The 19,329-nt window shown below is 47.5% G+C and overlaps 1 protein-coding gene across 1 annotated transcript in view; it reads left to right on the top strand.

Moving 5' to 3' along the window:
- Window positions 1-1,685: 1,685 nt before the first annotated feature.
- The window catches only part of MCM3 (minichromosome maintenance complex component 3), a gene marked incomplete at its 3' end in the record, with an annotated part of 19,265 nt that continues 1,621 nt past the window's right edge, over window positions 1,686-19,329 (top strand). Inside the window, exons 1-5 of the mRNA XM_015415008.1 lie at window positions 1,686-1,831; window positions 8,405-8,517; window positions 10,643-10,851; window positions 14,951-15,081; window positions 17,688-17,926. Of these exons, the coding sequence (XP_015270494.1) occupies window positions 1,760-1,831; window positions 8,405-8,517; window positions 10,643-10,851; window positions 14,951-15,081; window positions 17,688-17,926 (764 nt within the window). The remainder of the gene's footprint in view (window positions 1,832-8,404; window positions 8,518-10,642; window positions 10,852-14,950; window positions 15,082-17,687; window positions 17,927-19,329) is intronic.

Raw genomic sequence — 19,329 nt, 5'->3', positions numbered from 1 at the left:
GGAGTTGAGCTCCCATCTTTAGTTCCAGCTCCTGCCAACCTAGCAGTTCGAAAGCAAGTAATTGCAAGTAGATAAATAGGTACCACTTCGGTGGGAAGGTAACAGCGTTCCGTGGGCCTCGGTGTTTAGTCATGCCGGCCACATGACCACGGAAACGTCTTCGGACAGCGCTGGCTCTTCGGCTTTGAAACGGAGATGAGCACCGCAACCCTAGAGTCGGATTCGACTGGCTTTCGAGCAAGGGAGACCTTTACCTTTACCTTTACTCATTTTACACCAATCTTAAGAGAATCTTAAGAGAGCTTATTTCATTAATGCTGATCGCTGCTAAAACATTACTAGCGAATATGTTGTCACTTGGTATTTTTTTAAATTGTTTTTTGATAGTTGTCGTTGTTAAGAGAAAACTTGTCGGTGCCCTTAGCAGTTGGACTGCCATTAATTTAACTGTGAGCAAATACTGTAAGTAATGAATATCTCCTTTATTAAGGCAAGCTTGCTCTGGCTGCTGTACAACTGATTTTAATGTTAGTTTTAATTTCTATTAATTGTCATGTTATTATTATTTATTGTTATGTAGTCACTCACAGTCTCTGTGACTCTAACCCGCTCTGAGCCCACTTGAATAATAATAATGATAACAACAACAATAATATCATGGATAGTGTTACCTATTTGAATTTTTGCTGTTTTTAACTGTTTTAACTACTGAATTATTGTGTTTTAACTACTGGATTCTTGTATATTGTGGTTGCGATCCGCCCTGAGTCTGCTTGCGGGGAGGGCAGAATAAAAATCGAAATGAATAAATAAATATTTCTTAATGTCGTGATGGTATCAATGGTTAATACAGGCAAATGCTTCACCGTCAGTTTTCAGGGTCAGACCTATCAGCGTAGCAACACCACCCAGTGGCCACCTGTTGTAACAACAGGCTTCTGGGAACAGAAAGAACTGACCGTTTTTACATTTGGCTTTGCGGAAAGCACTTGTTTTTCCCCTTTAATTGTCACTGTTCCGTTGGTTTATTTCTGTTTTTAATAGTGTTCAAACCCCCCCCCCAAAAAAAAAAAAACAACCCAATTTTGGATCATTATTCTGACAAAAGAAGAAAACGTTTGGTGAATTGATCACACCCATAGGAACTTTTAAAAATTGCAATTCATTGATCTTTTTATTTATTGACATTATTTATAATAAATAAATTCAATTGTGCGTGTGTGTATATATATATATGTATATTTGGTAAACCATCATGAACGCAAATAGTCCAGCGCGAGTTCGAAGAAACGCATCCAAGCGCTTAGGTAAAAACTAGAAACTACAGTTCCCATCAGACATGGCGAGGACACCGTCCTCTTCGCCTTTTCAGGTCAATGGGCAAAGCGGGAGTCGGAAACTACGTTTCCCACAATGCTGCCCGCTGGAACGTCAGCGCTAAAAAAAAAAACACAACCCGCACGCCCCATAGTCTCACCCATTGGTTTGTCGTACGGAAGTTCCGCGGGCGCTCAGAACAAAGAGGAAAACGTTACCCTTCTTATTGAAGGAGTCGCCGTGATCCTGTCCAATGAGAAGACGTAGAGCGAGGGGCCGGGCGGGGGGACGTTCTAACCACGCCCCCCTTCCCTCTTGGCGGGAAAGCGTCTCCGTTTTTCGCGCCAAAGGCGGGGCTAAGAGAAGGCAGCCTTAAGCCTGCGAGAGCAACAAAAAAAGTTAATATTTTTGTTCTTTTGCGGGCCTTTCGGAACACGTCGGAATGGCGGCTCCCGTGGACGACGTGGAACTGCGAGAGGCTCAGCGAGATTACCTGGATTTCTTGGACGACGAGGTGAGCAGGGGTGGGGGGAACCGGCTGGGGTCGGATGGAGAGTTCGTCGTTAGCCTAAGTAAAGGGGTTGCCGAGTCCCGGAAAGGGAACTGTAGTGCTAAGGCCTTGCCCTGGGATGCAGTGGGTAGCAAGAGAAAAAGGGCACCTCTGAGCATGTGTAGAGTATTTCGTGAGCCGGGGTGGGTGGTTTCAGACAGAAGGGTGTGTTTTCTAGGCAGGCGTGAGTCCCCTTTTGGGAAACACGCACGGAGTTGAGGCTGTGCGATACATAAAGGTAAAGGTCTCCCTTGCCCGAAAGCCAGTCGAGTCCGACTCTAGGGTTGCGGTGCTCGTCTCCGTTTCCAAGCCGAAGAGCCAGCGCTGTCCGAAGACGTTTCCGTGGTCACGTGGCCGGCATGACTAGACACCAAGGCGCACGGAACGCGATACATGGCACAATCCTAAAAGTCCAGTGGCACCTTTAAGGCCAACAAAGTTTAATTCTGGGTAGAAGTTTTTGTGTGCATGCACACTTCCTCGGATATACGTATCTGAAGAGGTGTGCATGCACACCGAAAGCTTATAGCTGGAATTAAACACTGTTGGTCTTAAAGGTGCCGCTGGACTCAAACTTTGTTCTGTTGCTTCAGAATGATAGATGGCTACCCGCCTGAATGTTTACATTTGCAACTCTCAACCCATTGATTTAGGACTGCATTGCATGCATGTATCTGTGCTGGGTGGGTTCTGCTCTGTGATACCTGAGACATGTGAAGCGGCCTTATGACATTAGTAGAGACTCTGACAGATCAATGGCTGGTCTGCTGCTGCTATTATTATTGTTATTATTATTATTAATTAATAATCACCCTGTCCCAGCTTTCTCTGGGTGATGTACAGTAAGGCATTAAGTCTTAGGAAATATATAAAAACGTTAGTTTGTGAGCAAAAGTTCTACTTTGTGAGCTACTGGCATTAAAGCTGTGAGTGAGCGATTGGGCTCCTGCATACATTAGTTTGCTCTGGAGCCATCCCTTCCTGAGCCAAGACAAAAATGTGTGAGCCGGAGGCTAAAAAACTGTGAGCTAGCTCACACTGACTCAGCTTAGAGGGTGGTGGTGACCCAGAGCAGTGTACATCACTCTGATCTCCGCTGTTTTATCCTCACAACAACCCTATGAGGGTAGGATAGGCCGAGAGTGTGTGACTGGCCCAAGGTCACCCAGCTGGCTTCCATGACACAAGCGGGGATTCGAACCTGCATTTCGCAGATCCTGGTCTGACACTTTCACCACTGCACCATACTGGCTGTTGCGTCGATTAGCTGTCAGTGAGAGAGGTTTAGAAAGCCCAAATGCTTTTGCCTCTGATTTAAGTTGCAGATGCCATATTTCTTGAACTCACTGTATGAGACGGCTAAATGTGTTATCTGCAGGTTGCAGTGATCCGTGTTAGATAATTTGGTGCAGACGATTTTCTTGCCCTGATAGAAACGGCAACTGGGTGTATTAAGAACATAAGAGACACCAATGTTGGATCAGGCCAAAGGCCCATCCCGTCCAATACTCTGTGTCACACAGTGGCCAGAAATACCAGTGCCATCAGGAGGTCCACCAGTGGGGCCAGGACACTAGACGCCCTCCCACTGTTGGCCCCCCCAAGCACCAAGAAGACAGAGCATCACTTGCCCCAGAGCCCCTATCTACACCTTGTGGCTAATAGCCACTGATGGACCTCTGCTCCATATGCTTATCTAATTCCCTTTTGAAGCCGTCCATGCTTGTAGCTGCCACCACTTCCTGTGGCAGTGAATTCCATGTGTTAATCACTCTTTGGGTGAAGAAGTACTTCCTTTTATCCGTTCTAACCCGACCGCTCAGCAATTTCATGGAGTGCCCACGGGTTCTTGTATTGTGAGAAAGGGAGAAAAGTACCTCTTTCTCTACCTGCTCTTTCCCATGCATAATCTTATAAACCTCAATCATGTCACCCCTCAGTCGTCATTTCTCCAAGCTAAAGAGCCCTAAGCGCCTTAACCGTTCCTCATAGGGAAAGTGTTCCAACCCTTTTATCATTCGAGTTGCCCTTTTCTGCACTTTTTCCAAAGCTATAATATCCTTTTTAAGGTGTGGTGACCAGAATTGCACACAGTATTCCAGATGAGGTCGCACCATTGATTTATATAGCGGCATTATGATATTGGCTGATCTGTTTACAATACCCTTCCTAATAATCCCCAGCATAGCATTGGCCTTCTTTATTGCAGTCACACACTGTCTCGACATTTTCAGTGAGTTATCCACTACAACTCCAAGATCTCTCTCTTGATCAGTCTCTGCCAGTTCAGACCCCATCAACGTGTATTTATAGTTAGGATTTTTGGCTCCAATGTGCATCACCTTGCACTTGGCCACATTGAACCCCATTTGCCATGTTGACGCCCACTCGCCCAACTTTGACAGATCCCTTTGGAGTGCCTCACAATCCTCACTGGTTTTCACCACCCTGAACAACTTTGTATCATCCGCAAATTTAGCCACTTCACTGCTTACTCCCATCTCCAAATCATTAATGAACAAGTTAAAAAGCAGTGGACCAAGTACTGATCCCTGCGGTACCCCACTGCTTACCACCCTCCACTGAGAAAATTGCCCACCTACACTCACTCTCTGTTTTCTATGAACTAGCCAGTTTTTGATCCATAAAAGGACTTGTCCTTCTATCCCATGATTTTTGAGCTTACTTAGGAGCCTTTGATGAGGAACTTTATCAAAAGCTTTCTGGAAGTCAAGGTAAATAATATCTATTGGATCCCCCTTGTCCACATGTTTGTTCACCCCCTCAAAGAACATTAACAGGTTAGTGAGACAAGATCTTCCCTTACAGAACCCATGTTGAGTCTGCCTCAATAGGTTTTGTTCATCTATGTGCCTACTAATTCTTTCCTTAATAATGGTTTCCACCAATTTACCCGGTATCGACGTCAGACTGACAGGCCTGTAATTTCCCGGATCTCCTCTGGAACCCTTTTTAAAGATGGGAGTGACATTAGCTACCTTCCAATCCTCAGGAATGGAGGCAGATTTTAAGGAAAGATTACATATCTTTGTCAGGAGATCTACAAGTTCACATTTGAGTTCTTTCAGAACTCTCGGATGTATGCCATCTGGGCCTGGTGATTTTTCAGTTTTTAAGTTGTCTATCAGTTTTAGGACCTCCTCTCTCGTCACCTCAATCTGACTCAGGTCTTTCAACACCCCTCCCGAACTCAGCGGCTCTGGAGTGGGCAAGCACCTCTCATCTTCCACAGTGAAGACGGAGGCAAAAAATGCATTTAGCTTCTCAGCCATTTCCCTATCATCCTTCAATACTCCTTTTACCCCTTGGTCGTCCAAGGGCCCCACTGCCTCCCTGGCTGGTTTCCTGTTTCTAATGTATTTGAAGAAAGTTTTATTGTTGGTTTTTACGTTTTTTGCTATATGCTCCTCATATTCCCTTTTTGCCTGCCTGACCTCAGACTTGCATTTTATTTGCCATAGCCTGTGTTCCGTTTTATCAGCCTCACTGTGACTAGCTTTCCACTGCTTAAAGGAATTCTTTTTACTTTTTACAGCCTCCATTACTCTGTTTGTTAACCATGCAGGCTTTTTCCTATACCTGTTTGTGCCTTTCCTAACCTGCGGAATATATATTTTTTGAGCTTCTAGGATCGTAGTTTTAAATAGATCCCAAGCTTCCCCAATTGTTTTGACCCTTTCTACTTTTCCTTTCAGTTTCCTCCCCACGTGTCCCCTCATATCAGAGAAATTACCCCTTTTAAAGTTAAAAATGGTTGTGTGAGTCTTTTTGGCCAATTCTCTATTTGTACAAATGATGAACTCAACAACATTATGATCACTGTTTCCAAGCGGTGCAATCACTTTTACATCTCTCACCAGGTCTTGAGTGTTACTTAGGACCAAATCAAGGATCGCCTCTCCCCTGGTAGGTTCCGTGACCATCTGCTCCATAGCACAGTCATTTAGAGTGTCTAGAAACTCAATCTCTTTTTCCCGACTAGAACACATATTGACCCAATCAATGTGTGGGTAGTTAAAATCACCTATTATTACACAGTGTTTTTGTCTAGTTGCTATCTTTAAGGCATTCATCATTTTATAATCCTCCTCTATCTTTTGATCTGGTGGGCGATAACAAACTCCCAGTGTTAAGTTTCCTTTTGGCCCCCCTATTTCAACCCATAGAACTTCCAGAAGCGAATCCAATTCACTTAGCCTCTCAATCTTTCTAGACTTTATACCCTCTCTGACATACAGAGCTACCCCACCTCCAACCCTTCCCCCCCTATCCTTCCGATATAATATATAACCGGGAATCACTGTGTCCCACTGATTTTCCTCATCCCACCAAGTTTCAGAAATACCCACAATGTCTATTTTTCCCTCCGACACCAAGCACTCCAACTCCCCGATTTTACCTCGGACACTTCTAGCATTTGTATAGAAACAGCTGTAATTTCCCTTACAAGTTAAGCCTGCATCCTTCCTCTTGCTATCTCGAGTCGTTGTCCGGCAGTCCATGTCACCAGCCATGGCCTCTGTGGACAATTTCAATCCACCTCCCTGTAGAAAAGCAACCGGTACCCCCTCACCTCTCTCAGATGAGCCAACCCGAACCAGAGACTTTTCATCTCCTGTCGGCTTTCCCCCAATATTCAGTTTAAAAGCTGCTCTGCCACCTTTTTGATTTTAAGTGCCAGCAGCCTGGTTCCTTCTCGGGACAAGTGGAGACCGTCTCGCCTGTACAGCTCCCTCTTGTTCCAAAAAGTATCCCAGTGCCTAACAAACCTGAACCCTTCCCCCCTACACCATCGTCTCATCCACGCATTGAGACTCCTGATCTCTGCCTGTCTCTCCGGCCCTGCGCGTGGAACAGGTAACACTTCTGAGAAGGCTACCTTGGAGGTCCTGGACCTAAGTTTCCTGCCCAGCAGCCTAAATTTCTCCTCCAGGACCTCACGACTGCATTTCCCCACATCGTTGGTGCCGACATGCACCACGACCACTGGCTCCTCCCCAGCACTATCTACCAGCCTATCTAAAACACGCGTAATGTCCGCTACCTTCGCACCAGGCAGGCAAGTCACCATACGGTCAGTACGCGGGTTCGCCACCCAGCTGTCTACCTGCCTAAGGATCGAATCACCCACTACCAAGAGCCCCCCTCCCACCCTGCTCAGGGATGGTTCCTTGGTGCAAAAGGAGAGCCGCTCACCAGCTGGGGAAGAGGTCCCTTCTGAGGGCACATTCCCCTTATCCTCAGCATGGTGCCCTGTTTCCCCTAGACCCTCATGCTCCCTGACAGCAGCGGGGCTGCCAGATCCAGAGTGGGACGAAGCTAACAAGTCCCCGAGAGTCTTTTCTGTGTGCCTAGCTGACTGTCTCTGCTTCTCCAGGTCAGCCACCTTGGCCTCAAGGGAGCACACACGTTCCCTGAGAACCAGGAGCTCCTTGCACCGAGGACACACCCAAGACTTCTGCCCAGTGGGCAGATAGTCATACATGTGACACTCCGTGCAAAACACTGGATAGCCCCCAACCCCCTGCTGGCATTCTGGCTTCATAATTCTTTTAAAATAAATAAATATAATCCCCCTTTTAAACCCTTGGTATTTATGTGGGTTTTGTTATCAAGTCAAATTATTTTACGGGAAAGACAAAGAGCCTAGGGCCTTGTCTTTCTGGCTCTTTTTGGGCTTCTTACAGAGCCCCTAGTCTAAGAGTCCCTAGGCGAAGAGCCACAGGCAAAGAGCCCTTTAGCTCGTGCCTCTGGCAAGGTGCTTTCTTAAATACTGAATTACAGTCAATCATAGTCAAACAGTGCCCCTTCCTCTCCCTCTCTCAAGCATCCAGGACTCTGCAACAACTCTAATCGCTTTCACACACTCCCAAACACAGTCCTCCCACACAATATCCTCAGCTGAATCCCCTCAGCTGAAAGCAAGTAAAAAAACACTCACCCCTTCTAGCAGCTCAGCTGGGGTCCCTGCCACACGCAAAGTGCGGCTTTTGAAAGCCACGCCAAAATAGACACGCAGCGGCGGGATCATACAGATCCCGTGACTCGCCGCGCAGTTGCTCCCCGGCACGATCAGATACCGGGGAGAAAGCGACGAGACAGAGATGGAGGCTGCCAAACTGCACATGTGTGAGCATGCGCAGTTCAGCCAGGGGACACTAGATGGCAGTTCGGCCAGAAGGACGTGCTGGCGATCCCACGGCCGCGTTTGATGCGGCCGTGCTTCCCAGATGTTGCGGTGGGATTGCGCCCCTGATCCGTCCCTCTCCCAGCCCAAAACCTTTCGTGTGACTGGGGCCTGGGTATTGCGTCCATACAGAAAACAATAATCTCAGTGTTGCTGTTTTGTTGCAGGAGGACCAGGGGATTTACCAGAGTAAAGTCCGGACGATGATAAGCGACAACCAGTACCGTCTGATTGTCAATTTCAATGACCTCCGAAGGAAGAATGGGACGGGGCCTGGGTATTGCGTCCATACAGAAAACAATAATCTCAGTGTTGCTGTTTTGTTGCAGGAGGACCAGGGGATTTACCAGAGTAAAGTCCGGACGATGATAAGCGACAACCAGTACCGTCTGATTGTCAATTTCAATGACCTCCGAAGGAAGAATGGGAAGAGAGCCAGCCGGTATGTTTTGAAGTCGATAAGTGTTTCTGGAAAGATTGAAGTCAAAGTATTTATGTGCCGTGTGGACAAGAAAGTGTGCGTTTTCCTTGTATCAGTGACACCCTCCTGTCCCTGCCCCCCCAGCCGCCATTTCCCTTGTTGCCAACAGGCATTTTTCACTTTTTTTTTTTTTAAAAAAAATTGCAGTTGACGTACAGTTTGGTGTAGTGGTTAAGTGTGCAAATTCTAATCTGGGAGAACCGGGTTTGATTCCCCACTCCTCCACTTGCACCTGGCTGGGTGACCTTGGGCAAGCCGTAGCTCTGATAAGAGCTGTCCTTGAAAAAGAGCAGTTTGTGTCAGAGTTCTCTCAGCCCCACCCACCTCACAGGGTGTCTGTTGTGGGGAGGGGAAGGGAAAGGAGTTTGTAAGCCGCTCTGAGACACCTTTGGGTAGTGAAGGGCGGGGTATAAATCCAGTCCTTCTTCTTCTATAGCATTATTTTGATTGATCGGCTCTTCTGAATGCCCATTCCCCCCCCCCTTCAAAGTAAATCTCTAGGCCCTTTTGTTGGAAACATTGATCTTCCCTCCCATACCCCTGCAGCAACAATTGCTGGCGGCTTTTTAAAAATTGAAAGCTGGGAAAACTGGAGGAACCATAGATGATCGTCTGCAGTTGATTGGAAACAAGTGCCGCAGAGGGCGATACGTTTCTTAAGTGGCCGGGGAGGGGGGGCCCTGTTTCCTGATGGAGACTTGCAGTGTTCAAGGGGAACGGCGGAAGAATTTGAGCAAGAGTCCGGGAGCACCTGAAAGACGAACAGAACTCGTGGCGGGGCAGGAGCTCTCGGGAGTCACTGCTCACATCTTCAGATGCAGCTAGAATGTGTGTCCGCGTGTCCCTTCATTTAGGAAATATAAGGACAGATATCTAGGGAATATAAGGACAGGTGGACTCGTGTTCTAGCTGTGGTGGCCGTGTTAGTCTGTCTGTCGCGGTAGAAAAGAGCAAGAGCCCAGGAGCACCAGGGCGGGAGCTCTCGTGAGTCTACCTGCTCACGTCTTCGGATACAGCTAGAATGGGAGTCCATCTGTCCCTTCATTTAGGAAATACAAGGACCAGGGCTATTTTGGGGCAGGAACGCACAGGAACGGAGTTCCGGCTGGCTTCCAAGTTGGCCACGCCCAGCAGGAACTCATTAGCATAATAGGCCACACCCAACAGCAGAAACTCATTAGGATTGGCTACATTAGGGGTGTGTGGCCTAGCATGCAAAGGAGTTCCTGCTACAAAAAAAAGCCCTGGGTAAACAGAATAAGCAGCAAAAGGTGGGTGTGGCTGGATGACCACACTTCTGGTAACATGGGGGTGCGGCCTAATATGCCAATGAGTTGTGCTGCCAGGGGTGTGGCCTAATAGGCTAATGAGTTTCTGCTGTTGGGTGTGGCCTATTATGCTAATGAGTTCCTGCTGGGCTTTTTCTACAAAAAAAGGCCCTGACAAGGACAGATGAACTCGTGTTCTAGCTGTGGTAGCTGTGTTAGTCTGTCTGTCGCAGTAGAAAACAGCAAGAGTCCAACAGCACCTGAAAGACCAATAAAATCCGTGGCGGGGCATTCGCTCTCGTGAGTCACTGCTCACTTGTTCAGTTACAGCTAGGATGTGATGGATCGAGAGGGGCAGCCCTGTTAGTCTGTCTGTCTGTAGCAGCAGGAAAGAGCCAGAGTCCAGGAGCACCTGAAAGACGAACAAAATCTGTGGCAGGGGAGGCGCTTCCGTGAGTCTCCCTGCTTGCTTCTTCCAGTAGAGCTGTATCTAAGGAAGTGAGCCGCGACTCACGGAAGCGCATGACCTGCCACAAGTTTCGTTAATCTTTCAGGTGCTCCTGGACTTTTGCTCTTCTGCTACAGAAAAACCTAGAAGAATTTGACGCAGTGGTGCTGCGTACAGCATCGCTTTGGCAAACAGGCGGCAGAGGAGGAGGAAGACGGCTGCTACGGTTCTCTCAGTGAACTGGTGGCTTCCTCCTCCAAAGCCGCCGGACCTCACAGGGTATCTGCAGGGTCGACGCAGCCGTGCGGATCGATCCTCGGCTTTTCCCGGCAGCCCAGCCTCTTCGGCTTTTCTCCCTCTCTCCTTTTAGCGTGCTGAACTATGCCTTTGAAGAGATGGTGGCGTTCCAGCGCGCCCTGAAGGATATGGTCGCCTCTGTGGACGCCACATACTCCAAGCAGCACGAAGAGTTTTACGTCGGGTTCGAAGGCAGCTTTGGGTCGAAGCACGTGACGCCCCGGACGCTGACCTCCCAGTTTCTCGGCAGCATTGTCTGCGTGGAGGGCATTGTGACAAAATGTGAGTGGGAAGAGCCCTGGGAGAGTAAAGTGGGAATTGCAGAGTGGTGTGTCAGGAGAGAGCCAGCTTGGTGTATTGGTTAGAAGCGCTGACTCTAATCTGAGAGAAACGGGTTTGATGCAGCTGCTGGTGTGACCTTGGGTCAGTCACAAGTTCTTTCAGAGCTGTTCTCTCAAGAGCAATTCTTGGGAGAGCTCTCTCAGCCCCACCCACCTCACAGGGTGTCTGTTGTGGGGAGGGGAAGGGAAAGGAGTTTGTAAGCCGCTCTGAGACTCCCTTTGGGTAGTGAAGGGCGGGGTATAAATCCAATCTCTTCTTCTTCTTCTTTTACTTCACAGGGTGTCTGTGGTGGGGTAGTGGTGGGGTACCTTTGGGTAGTGAAGGGCGGGGTATAAATCCAATCTCTTCTTTTTCTTCTTGTTTTACCTCACAGGGTGTCTGTAGTGAGGAGGGGAAGGAGTTTGTAAGCCGCTCTGAGACTCCTTCGGGTAGTGAAGGGCGGGGTATAAATCCAATCCTTCTTGGTGTAGTGGTTAAGTGCGCAGACTCTAATTTGGGAGAACCGGGTTTGATTCCCCACTCCTCCACTTGCACCTGCTGATGTGACCTTGGGTCAGTCACAAGCTCTGGCACAGCTGTTCTTGAAAAAGAGCCGTTTCTGTCAAGAGCTCTCTCAGCCCCACCCACCTCACAGGGTGTCTGTTGTGGGGAGGGAAAGGGAAAGGAGATTGTAAGCCGCTCTGAGACTCCTTCGGGTAGTGAAGGGCAGGGTATAAATCCAATCTTGTCTTCAGTCTCTTCTTAATACCAAAGGGTGCTGAGTTATTTAATTTATTTAAAGTCCATCTTTCTTGCTGAGACTCAGGGCAAAATTACATACTGCAAGTCAAATACAATCAACCGGACGGGCCATCCAGTGAACAGCACAAATGAATGAATGAATTAAGCGAAGAAACAAATAGGGCGTGGACTTACAGAGCTCGGAAATCAAGCTGCCATCTCAAACAGAGCTGAGACAAAACATTAGCTTTTAAACATGATACGTTAAGTGCAGTCGAAACTACCTAATCTAGAGCACACTCATAAAAATAGGGAGCAATATGGTAGTATAAGCCGCAGTTCCCTTTACCGATGCAGCTTCCTCAGTTTGGCGTGATGTATCTTTTAGCAGGCTCTGCGCTCCTCTTCTGGCTTTCATGGGTGTAGCGGCAAACAGATCTTTTTGAGGACTGATAGTAATTTTGGTGTGGCGTATTTGCATTGGAGAAGTTGGCTCACTCCGCAGTCATGTGGGGAAGGACCAGCAGGGCTGAAAGGGTTAAGAACCCTTCAACCGTTGTTTTTTCTCCCCTTGTTTACATTGCAAAAAAGTGCTATCGAGGGGTGCTTCATCCTTCCTACACATGCTGGAGCAGAAGTCCATCCGTGGCTCTTAGCCGCAAGGTATAGATGGAACACTCTGTCTGGGGCAAGGGATGCTCTGTGCTCTTGGTGCTTGAGGGGCAAGAGTGGGAGGGCTTCTGGGGTTCTGGCCCCGCTGGTGGACCCCCGATGGCACCTGGGTTTTGGCCACTGTGTGACACAGAGTGTTGGATTGGATGGCCCATTGGCCCGATCCATCATGGCTTTTCATATGTTATGCTGATTCTCCCCGCCCTGCAAACAAGTTGCACACATACTGTGATTGCCTGTTAAGGCTGGCTTTGAAGAGGATGAACACACATAGAATCACAGAGTTGGAAGGGACCTCCAGGGTCCTCTAGTCCAGCCCCCTGCACAATGCAGGAGATTCACAAATACCTCCCCCTCCACACCCGCTGTGCTGCCTCCAGCCAGCGTCTATCTGTAGTTTAGTAAAACTGCTCTGTATCTTTAAGACTTGTTGCACCCTGGGAATTGGAGTCCACAGTTAGGGGTCCCAGAAGCTTCCCTCTGACTGGCTCATTAAGAGTTAATTTCCTGAGCTCAGCGGCACAAAGATAGGAGCTTTATTGTTCTTTTCCGTTTCTTTGTCCATCAACCCTTACTGCAAGGAGAGGGGAAGCCCATCTCTTTCTCACCACGGCTATAGAACTGACCTAGATCACAAGATGTCACTTTCCAACCAGCTATCTGGTCGATTGTGAGTAAATGATCTTCTGAATGCGTGTGAAGTTAAATAAAGATGATTTAAGCTCTCCTCAGTGGCCGTGCCGTTGACTCACACCTAGAGAGCGTTGGCTTAGCACAGCTCGCGCTGGACAGGACACCCGCAGTGACCGCTGTTGCACACCCAGAAGATGACAAATAACGTCCAGGATCCCCGGCCAAACTGGTCTGAAGAAAAACTGCTTCCTGACCCCAAAGTGGCAGTTAGCATTTCCCGGGGCGTGTAAGAAAGGGCCACAAGAACTAAGCACTGAGGCGACCCTTCCTGCCCTCCCTCTCGTGATCTGCCTATGTTCACAGAATCGGCACTGCTGTCCGATGGCCATCTAGCCTCTGTTTGAAAACCTCCAAAGAAGGAGAGCCCACCACCTCCCGAGGAAGCCTCTTCCACTGAGGGACCGCTCTGTCAGGAAGTTCTTCCTCATGTTTAACTGAAAACTCTTTTGTTCTAATGAAGCTGCCTTACACCGAATCAGGCCTTTGGTCCATCAAAGTTCTCATACCTGGCAGAAGGTCTCGGATAGAGGTCTTTCACGTCACCTCCTGCCCGGTCCCTTTAGCCGGAGATGCCGGGGATTGAACCCGGGACCTTCTGCATGCAAAGCAGAGGCAGCTACCGCTGAGCCACAGCTCCCACTTTATTTGCAGGGAAGGACTGGCAGGCAGGAGGGGGTGCTTAGCTCATCCTCTGCCTAGTCAGCACTCAGATCAAGAACAAAATTAGCTGAGGGGGAGAGCATTTGAGTACGAAGAAATAAGGTAGGGTAGAAATGTTTCAAAGTCCCAGTTGAGTAAGGCAGACCATGCATCATCTAAATAAATGAATGAATAAAGCAAAGAAAACATTTCTAGCTTTGGAATTAGCTGGGGTTGGGGGAATTGGTGGTGGGGTGTAAAGCACCCTGGGCTTGCAGGGGAGAATTGAGGCAGGAAGGGTTAAACGCCCCTCTGCCTGCAACCTGTGGCCAACAACAGCTAGTTACTTGTGGAAAGTCCATCTGTGGAGTGTGTCCCCAGTGTGGAGGTTTCATTTTAGCGTTGTGATCAGTGTTCCCTCTAAGCTGAGTTAGTGTGAGCTAGCTCACAGTTTTTTTAGCCTCCGGCTCACACATTTTTGTCTTAGCTCAGGAAGGGCAACCTAATTTAGGCAGTAGCCCAGTCGCTCGCTCACAACTTTAATGCCAGTAGCTCACAAAGGAGAATTTTTGCTCACAGAGCTCCACAGCTTAGAGGGAGCATTGGTTGTGATCATTAATACCCCTGTCTGATGAGAAGATCACAGTCCGTCTGAAGTTTCTTGTCACGTACATTTCATAATTCCAATGAGGCAAGAATGTCGACACACCTCTGTAACAACGCTCCCTCTAAGATGTGGAGTCTCGTGAGCAAAAATTCTGCTTGTTGAGCTCCTGGCATTAAAGTTGTGAGCGAGCGATTGGGCTGCTGCATCAATTAGTTTGCTCTGGAGCCCTCCTTCCTGAGCGGAGACAAAAAATGTGTGAGCCAGAGGCTTAAAAACTGAGCTAGCTCACACTAACTCAGATTAGCTGGAACACTCACCTATAATAGAACATAACCCATTTGCCCATTTGCCTAAGAGTTCCTGTGAGATCGGGTGCAGCTGGTTGAGTGTTACTGAAGAGCGGCAAACCTTAGGGCCCCAGTGGCAAATCAGAGTTTTTTTAAAAAAATCCTTTTCTAATATTCAGGATGACTTGCAGCAGGTTGGAAACGGCTTTAGGATTATGGCAGTATTACGATTGTACTCTTATTTGAGAGTAAGCCCCGCTGAACCTACTAGAACAGACTGGAGATGACATGCATAGGATCGGACAGTTAATATGCTCTTGAAACCTGCTGTGCTCTGAGACCAGACTTTGCAGTTGAGTCTGTGACTATCTGGAGTGAATGCTGGTCAAAATGATCAGCCAGCTAAATATTCCCCCCCCAGGCTCTTTGGTGCGCCCCAAGATCGTCCGCAGTGTGCATTACTGCCCTGCTACCAAGAAGACCATCGAGCGCCGGTATACAGATATGACATCGCTGGAAGCTTTTCCATCTAGTGCCGTTTACCCTACAAAGGTGAGCTAATGGGGTTTTGGGGCATCCTCTATGTGATCCTAGCAATGGAGCAGAAGTTTCTTCTTGGTTCTTATGAAGGTAAAGGTTTCCCTTGCTCGAAAGCTAGTGGCTGTCATGACTAAATGCCAAGGTGCACGGAGTGCTTACTTACTTTTTATTAATACAGTCATTGACCAGCATAAATTGTGTAATACCATTCAGAAGACATCAACAATATGTACAGAACAAAATTTAAAACACTAAAACGATTAAAATTCTAATTCGAATACACTTCATAGTATCTCTTGGCATATTTTATAAGCAACTGACAAGATAGAAGCTGTGACTATTGGGTTAGCACCCATAAGAAGCATTTTGCAAAGCTCTGTATCGGAGCGACCTGGAAATTTGCACGGAACGCTGGTACCTTCCCACTGAACGAGTATCTATTTATCTACTTGCAATTTCTTGCTTCCGAACTGCTAGGTTGGCAGGAGCTGGGGCCAGAGACGGGAGCTCACTCCGTCATGCGGTGCACTCGGGTCTCGAACGGCCGAACTACCGACCTTCCGGTCTGCAGCTCAGCGTCTTAACCTTTGAGCCACCGTGGCTCCTTCATGGCTCTTATAAGCGTACACATATGATTTAAAAATAAATATTTTGGAATTTGTGAGGTGGGTCCAGCCTTCCTTCAGCCTAAGGAAGCTTCCGGAAGAACCACTTCGGTATTTGTTATTGGGAGACCCCAGTAGTGATTATAGCTGAGAATGGATGTAAGAAAGATCTGTGGATGGCAACAAATACAAGAGTGAGCAAACAGATGTGGGAGCGAGTTTGAGTTCCCCACCTGAATCTAAATTGTACCAACACACGCAAATGCAAATATAGAATATATTTTCCAGGCCAGGCGGGTTGTACATGAGTCACTGAAAAAGTGTAGCTCCAAATAATAGTTATAAACCAGGCCTGCATATACTGAGGAGCCCACACTCATCACAGATGGTCACGATGAACATTATGAACACTCATCGGAGATGGTAACCCTGAACCACCATTCCGTCCTCAGCCGTTGCAACCCTAACCCATTTTTTGTTCCTGTGTGAACCAGAAAGTTCATGTGCCTTATACTGTATCAGACCCTCGGTCCATCAAAGTCAAACTTGTCTACTCAGACTGGCAGTGGCTCTCCAGAATATCAGGCAAAAGTCCTTCCAATCATCTACTGTGGTCAACAGTGGGAGGGCTTCTAATGTCCTGGCCCCACTGCTGGACCTCCTGATGGCACCTGGTATTTCTGGCCACTGTGTGACACAAGAGTGTTGGACTGGATGGGCCTTTGGCCTGATCCAACATTGGCATCTCTTATGTTCTTATGTTCTTCTGTACTGCCTTGTCCGTGTAACTGGAGATGCTGGGGATTGAACCTGGGACCTTCTGCATGCCAAGCAGAGGCTGTACCTCTAAGTGTTTCTATTGTGGCCCAGAAACCCCGTGACGATACCTCTCTTATTTTGTGTGGTTAGGTATGATGTGGTTTTAAATTTCTTGCTGTTTCTTTCTCTCACTCAAAGTATCCGTCGCTGCCACCAGGAATATAATCCCAGTCTTTAATTCATCTTTCCCACAGTATTGTGCCCAAGCTCTAAAGCTCCTTTGTTGGACTATGCGGTTCTGAGGATGAGACTCTGGGTTAACAATAAACAAGATAAAACTTTCCTGGTAAACAAAGCCTATTGGTTACAAGCAATGCTCCCTCTAAGCTGTGAAGTCCCGTGAGCAACAATTCTACTTTGTGAGCTACTGGCATGAAGGTTGTGAGCGAGCGATTTGGCTGCGGCGTCAATTAGCTTGCTCTGGAGCCCTCCTTCCTGAGCTGAGGCAAAAACGTGTGAGCCGGAGGCTAAAAAGCTGTGACCCGGCTCGCTCTAACTAAGCTTAGAGGGAACACTGGTTACAAGAGGTTTTGTTAAGTTGCTTTAGTAAAATCTTTCCCCCCTTTTTACTCAGGTCTCTGTCGGCTTTCCCCCGCCCCACTCTTATAATATTCTGACAATATAAGATTTTGCCTAAGTTGCCCCCTGAAGTATATTTTCTTCCTCCTTTAGAATCTTAATGAGGAGACTGCCTCTTGGACTCTGTGTAGATGGACCACAACTGACGTTAAACTTCAAACTTGCACACTCCGCCAATGTTCCCTCTAAGCTGTGGAGTCCTGTGAACAAAAATTCTACTTTCTGAGCTGCCGGCGTTATAGTTGTGAACAGGCGATTTGGCTGCTGCGTAAATTAGTTTGCTCTGGAACCCTCCTTCCTGAACTAAGACAAAAATGTGCAAGCTGGAGGCTAAAAAACTGAGCTAACTCACACTAACTCAGCTTAGCGGGAACACTGCACTCCGCCTTCTCTCTCTCCACACACACACACACCTCCTAGCTCCGCCCCCACACTCTCAGTCACCAGCCAATCACCTCACTCACTCATCTCCCTCGTCCACCCCCCCTGTTCTACTGACGCTTACCAGCCACTTAAAGAAACACACTCGTATAACTCGAAATCACGACAGACCCCTTTTCTGATATCTCCGAAACCCACGGTGACTTGGGTTTTCCGACACTGCTTGTGCTGCAGGACGAAGAGAACAACCCCCTGGAGACAGAATACGGCCTGTCCACCTACAAGGACCATCAAACCATCATCATCCAGGAGATGCCGGAGAAAGCACCCGCCGGGCAGCTCCCTCGCTCTGTGGACATCATTGTGGACGACGACCTGGTGGACTCGGTCAAGCCAGGGGACAGAGTGCAGGTCGTTGGGACCTTCCGCTGCCTGCCCGGGAAGAAAGGAGGCTACACCTCGGGGACATTCAGGTAAGCTAGGCGGCACTGGCCCTTGAACGGGAGTTGGTTTTTATCACCCTTGCTGGGAATAGCTTATTGTTGCTTTGTTGTGTTGGGGCTGTCCGGTCCCACACTCTGTGTCACACAGTGGCCAGAGATACCAGGTGCTATTTTTCTGGGGTCTGTACTTATTCTGGCCTGCCCTGCTTTCCCCTTTTGACCACCTCTGACCAATTAGAGATGTATATGTGTGTAGGAGTGAAAAAGATTCTAGTGTCGTGCCACCTCTATTGGAACTGTCCTTTCAGCACTATTTCTGGAAAATCATGTCCAAGCAACCTAGATGGAGGAGTGAGATTTTCCAAGGGCCCTGTCCAATAAACAGAGACATTACAGGTTTAAAACAGTGTTATCATCTACCCAGCTTTATTATCCACACACGTATTCAAGAAAGCAGAGATATGTGGAAACAATCTATTAGCAGGTAGAATTAGGGCAAAAAGCTAGTAAAAGAACAGAAAGCTGGTTGCTCATAAATTTTACAAAACCTTACATATCCCGCTTCTTAAGAACTGGGCCCAAGACTGGGTTGTTAGAGACCAGAGAGCTGACACTTTCCCATCTGTTTCCTGTCATGGAATTGCAGGAGCCAGGTCTCCCTATAGCAGAATTTGGACACCAAGCTCCCCAGCCGGCTGTCCAGTTTATGGACTTTCCCTCTAGTTTGGGAGTTTCCTTCTCGGGCTGATCAAAACTTCGTGCACACGAAAACTCATACCTCGAATAAAACTTTATCGGTCTTAAAGGTGCCACTGGACTCAGGCTGTGTACTGCTGCTTCAAACCAACATGGCTACCTGGATCCATTTCAAACTTAATGAAGCCGATGAATCGATGCATTTAGATTTATATCATATGTTCATCTCATTGACTTATGCTGTACTTCTGATGTTGTAATATTTAATTTTATTCATCTGTATTGTACTTTTGAAAATATACAATAAAAATGTTATTTTTTTTAAAAAAAGTATAAATTGGTGGAATTTTGAGTGCCACCCCCCAAGAAACTGAATGCATAGGGGTAAGAAGCTAGTAACAATTGTTCAGGGGAATTGATGGCCTAGCCCCAAATGGTGAAATTTGGTGTAAGGATTCTTCTGCTTAATTCTTCAGCATCTACTCTTTCTTCCCCACTGTTCCTAATGGGCTCCCCTGCTCTGCTATTAGTATTTTAAAGGAGAAGATTGTGTACTCTTGAAAAATATGCATTTTCTCTTTTAAAATGTCAGTAGTAGAATGGGACGGGGGTGGTGGTTAAAACTAACTGGAGGGTGAAGGGTTAAACCTGTTTCCTCTCCCTACAGCAGCATTTATAGATGGGAGGAGATGTGCAGTCTTTGTCATGGCTGGGTCAGCTCAGATTTAAATGAACCG

The sequence above is a fragment of the Gekko japonicus genome, unplaced genomic scaffold (assembly GCF_001447785.1).
Source record: "Gekko japonicus isolate JY-2015 unplaced genomic scaffold, Gekko_japonicus_V1.1 scaffold5377, whole genome shotgun sequence".
In the NCBI taxonomy this organism is placed as follows: Eukaryota; Metazoa; Chordata; class Lepidosauria; order Squamata; family Gekkonidae; genus Gekko; species Gekko japonicus.
This window is presented reverse-complemented; position numbering and strand designations above follow the sequence as displayed.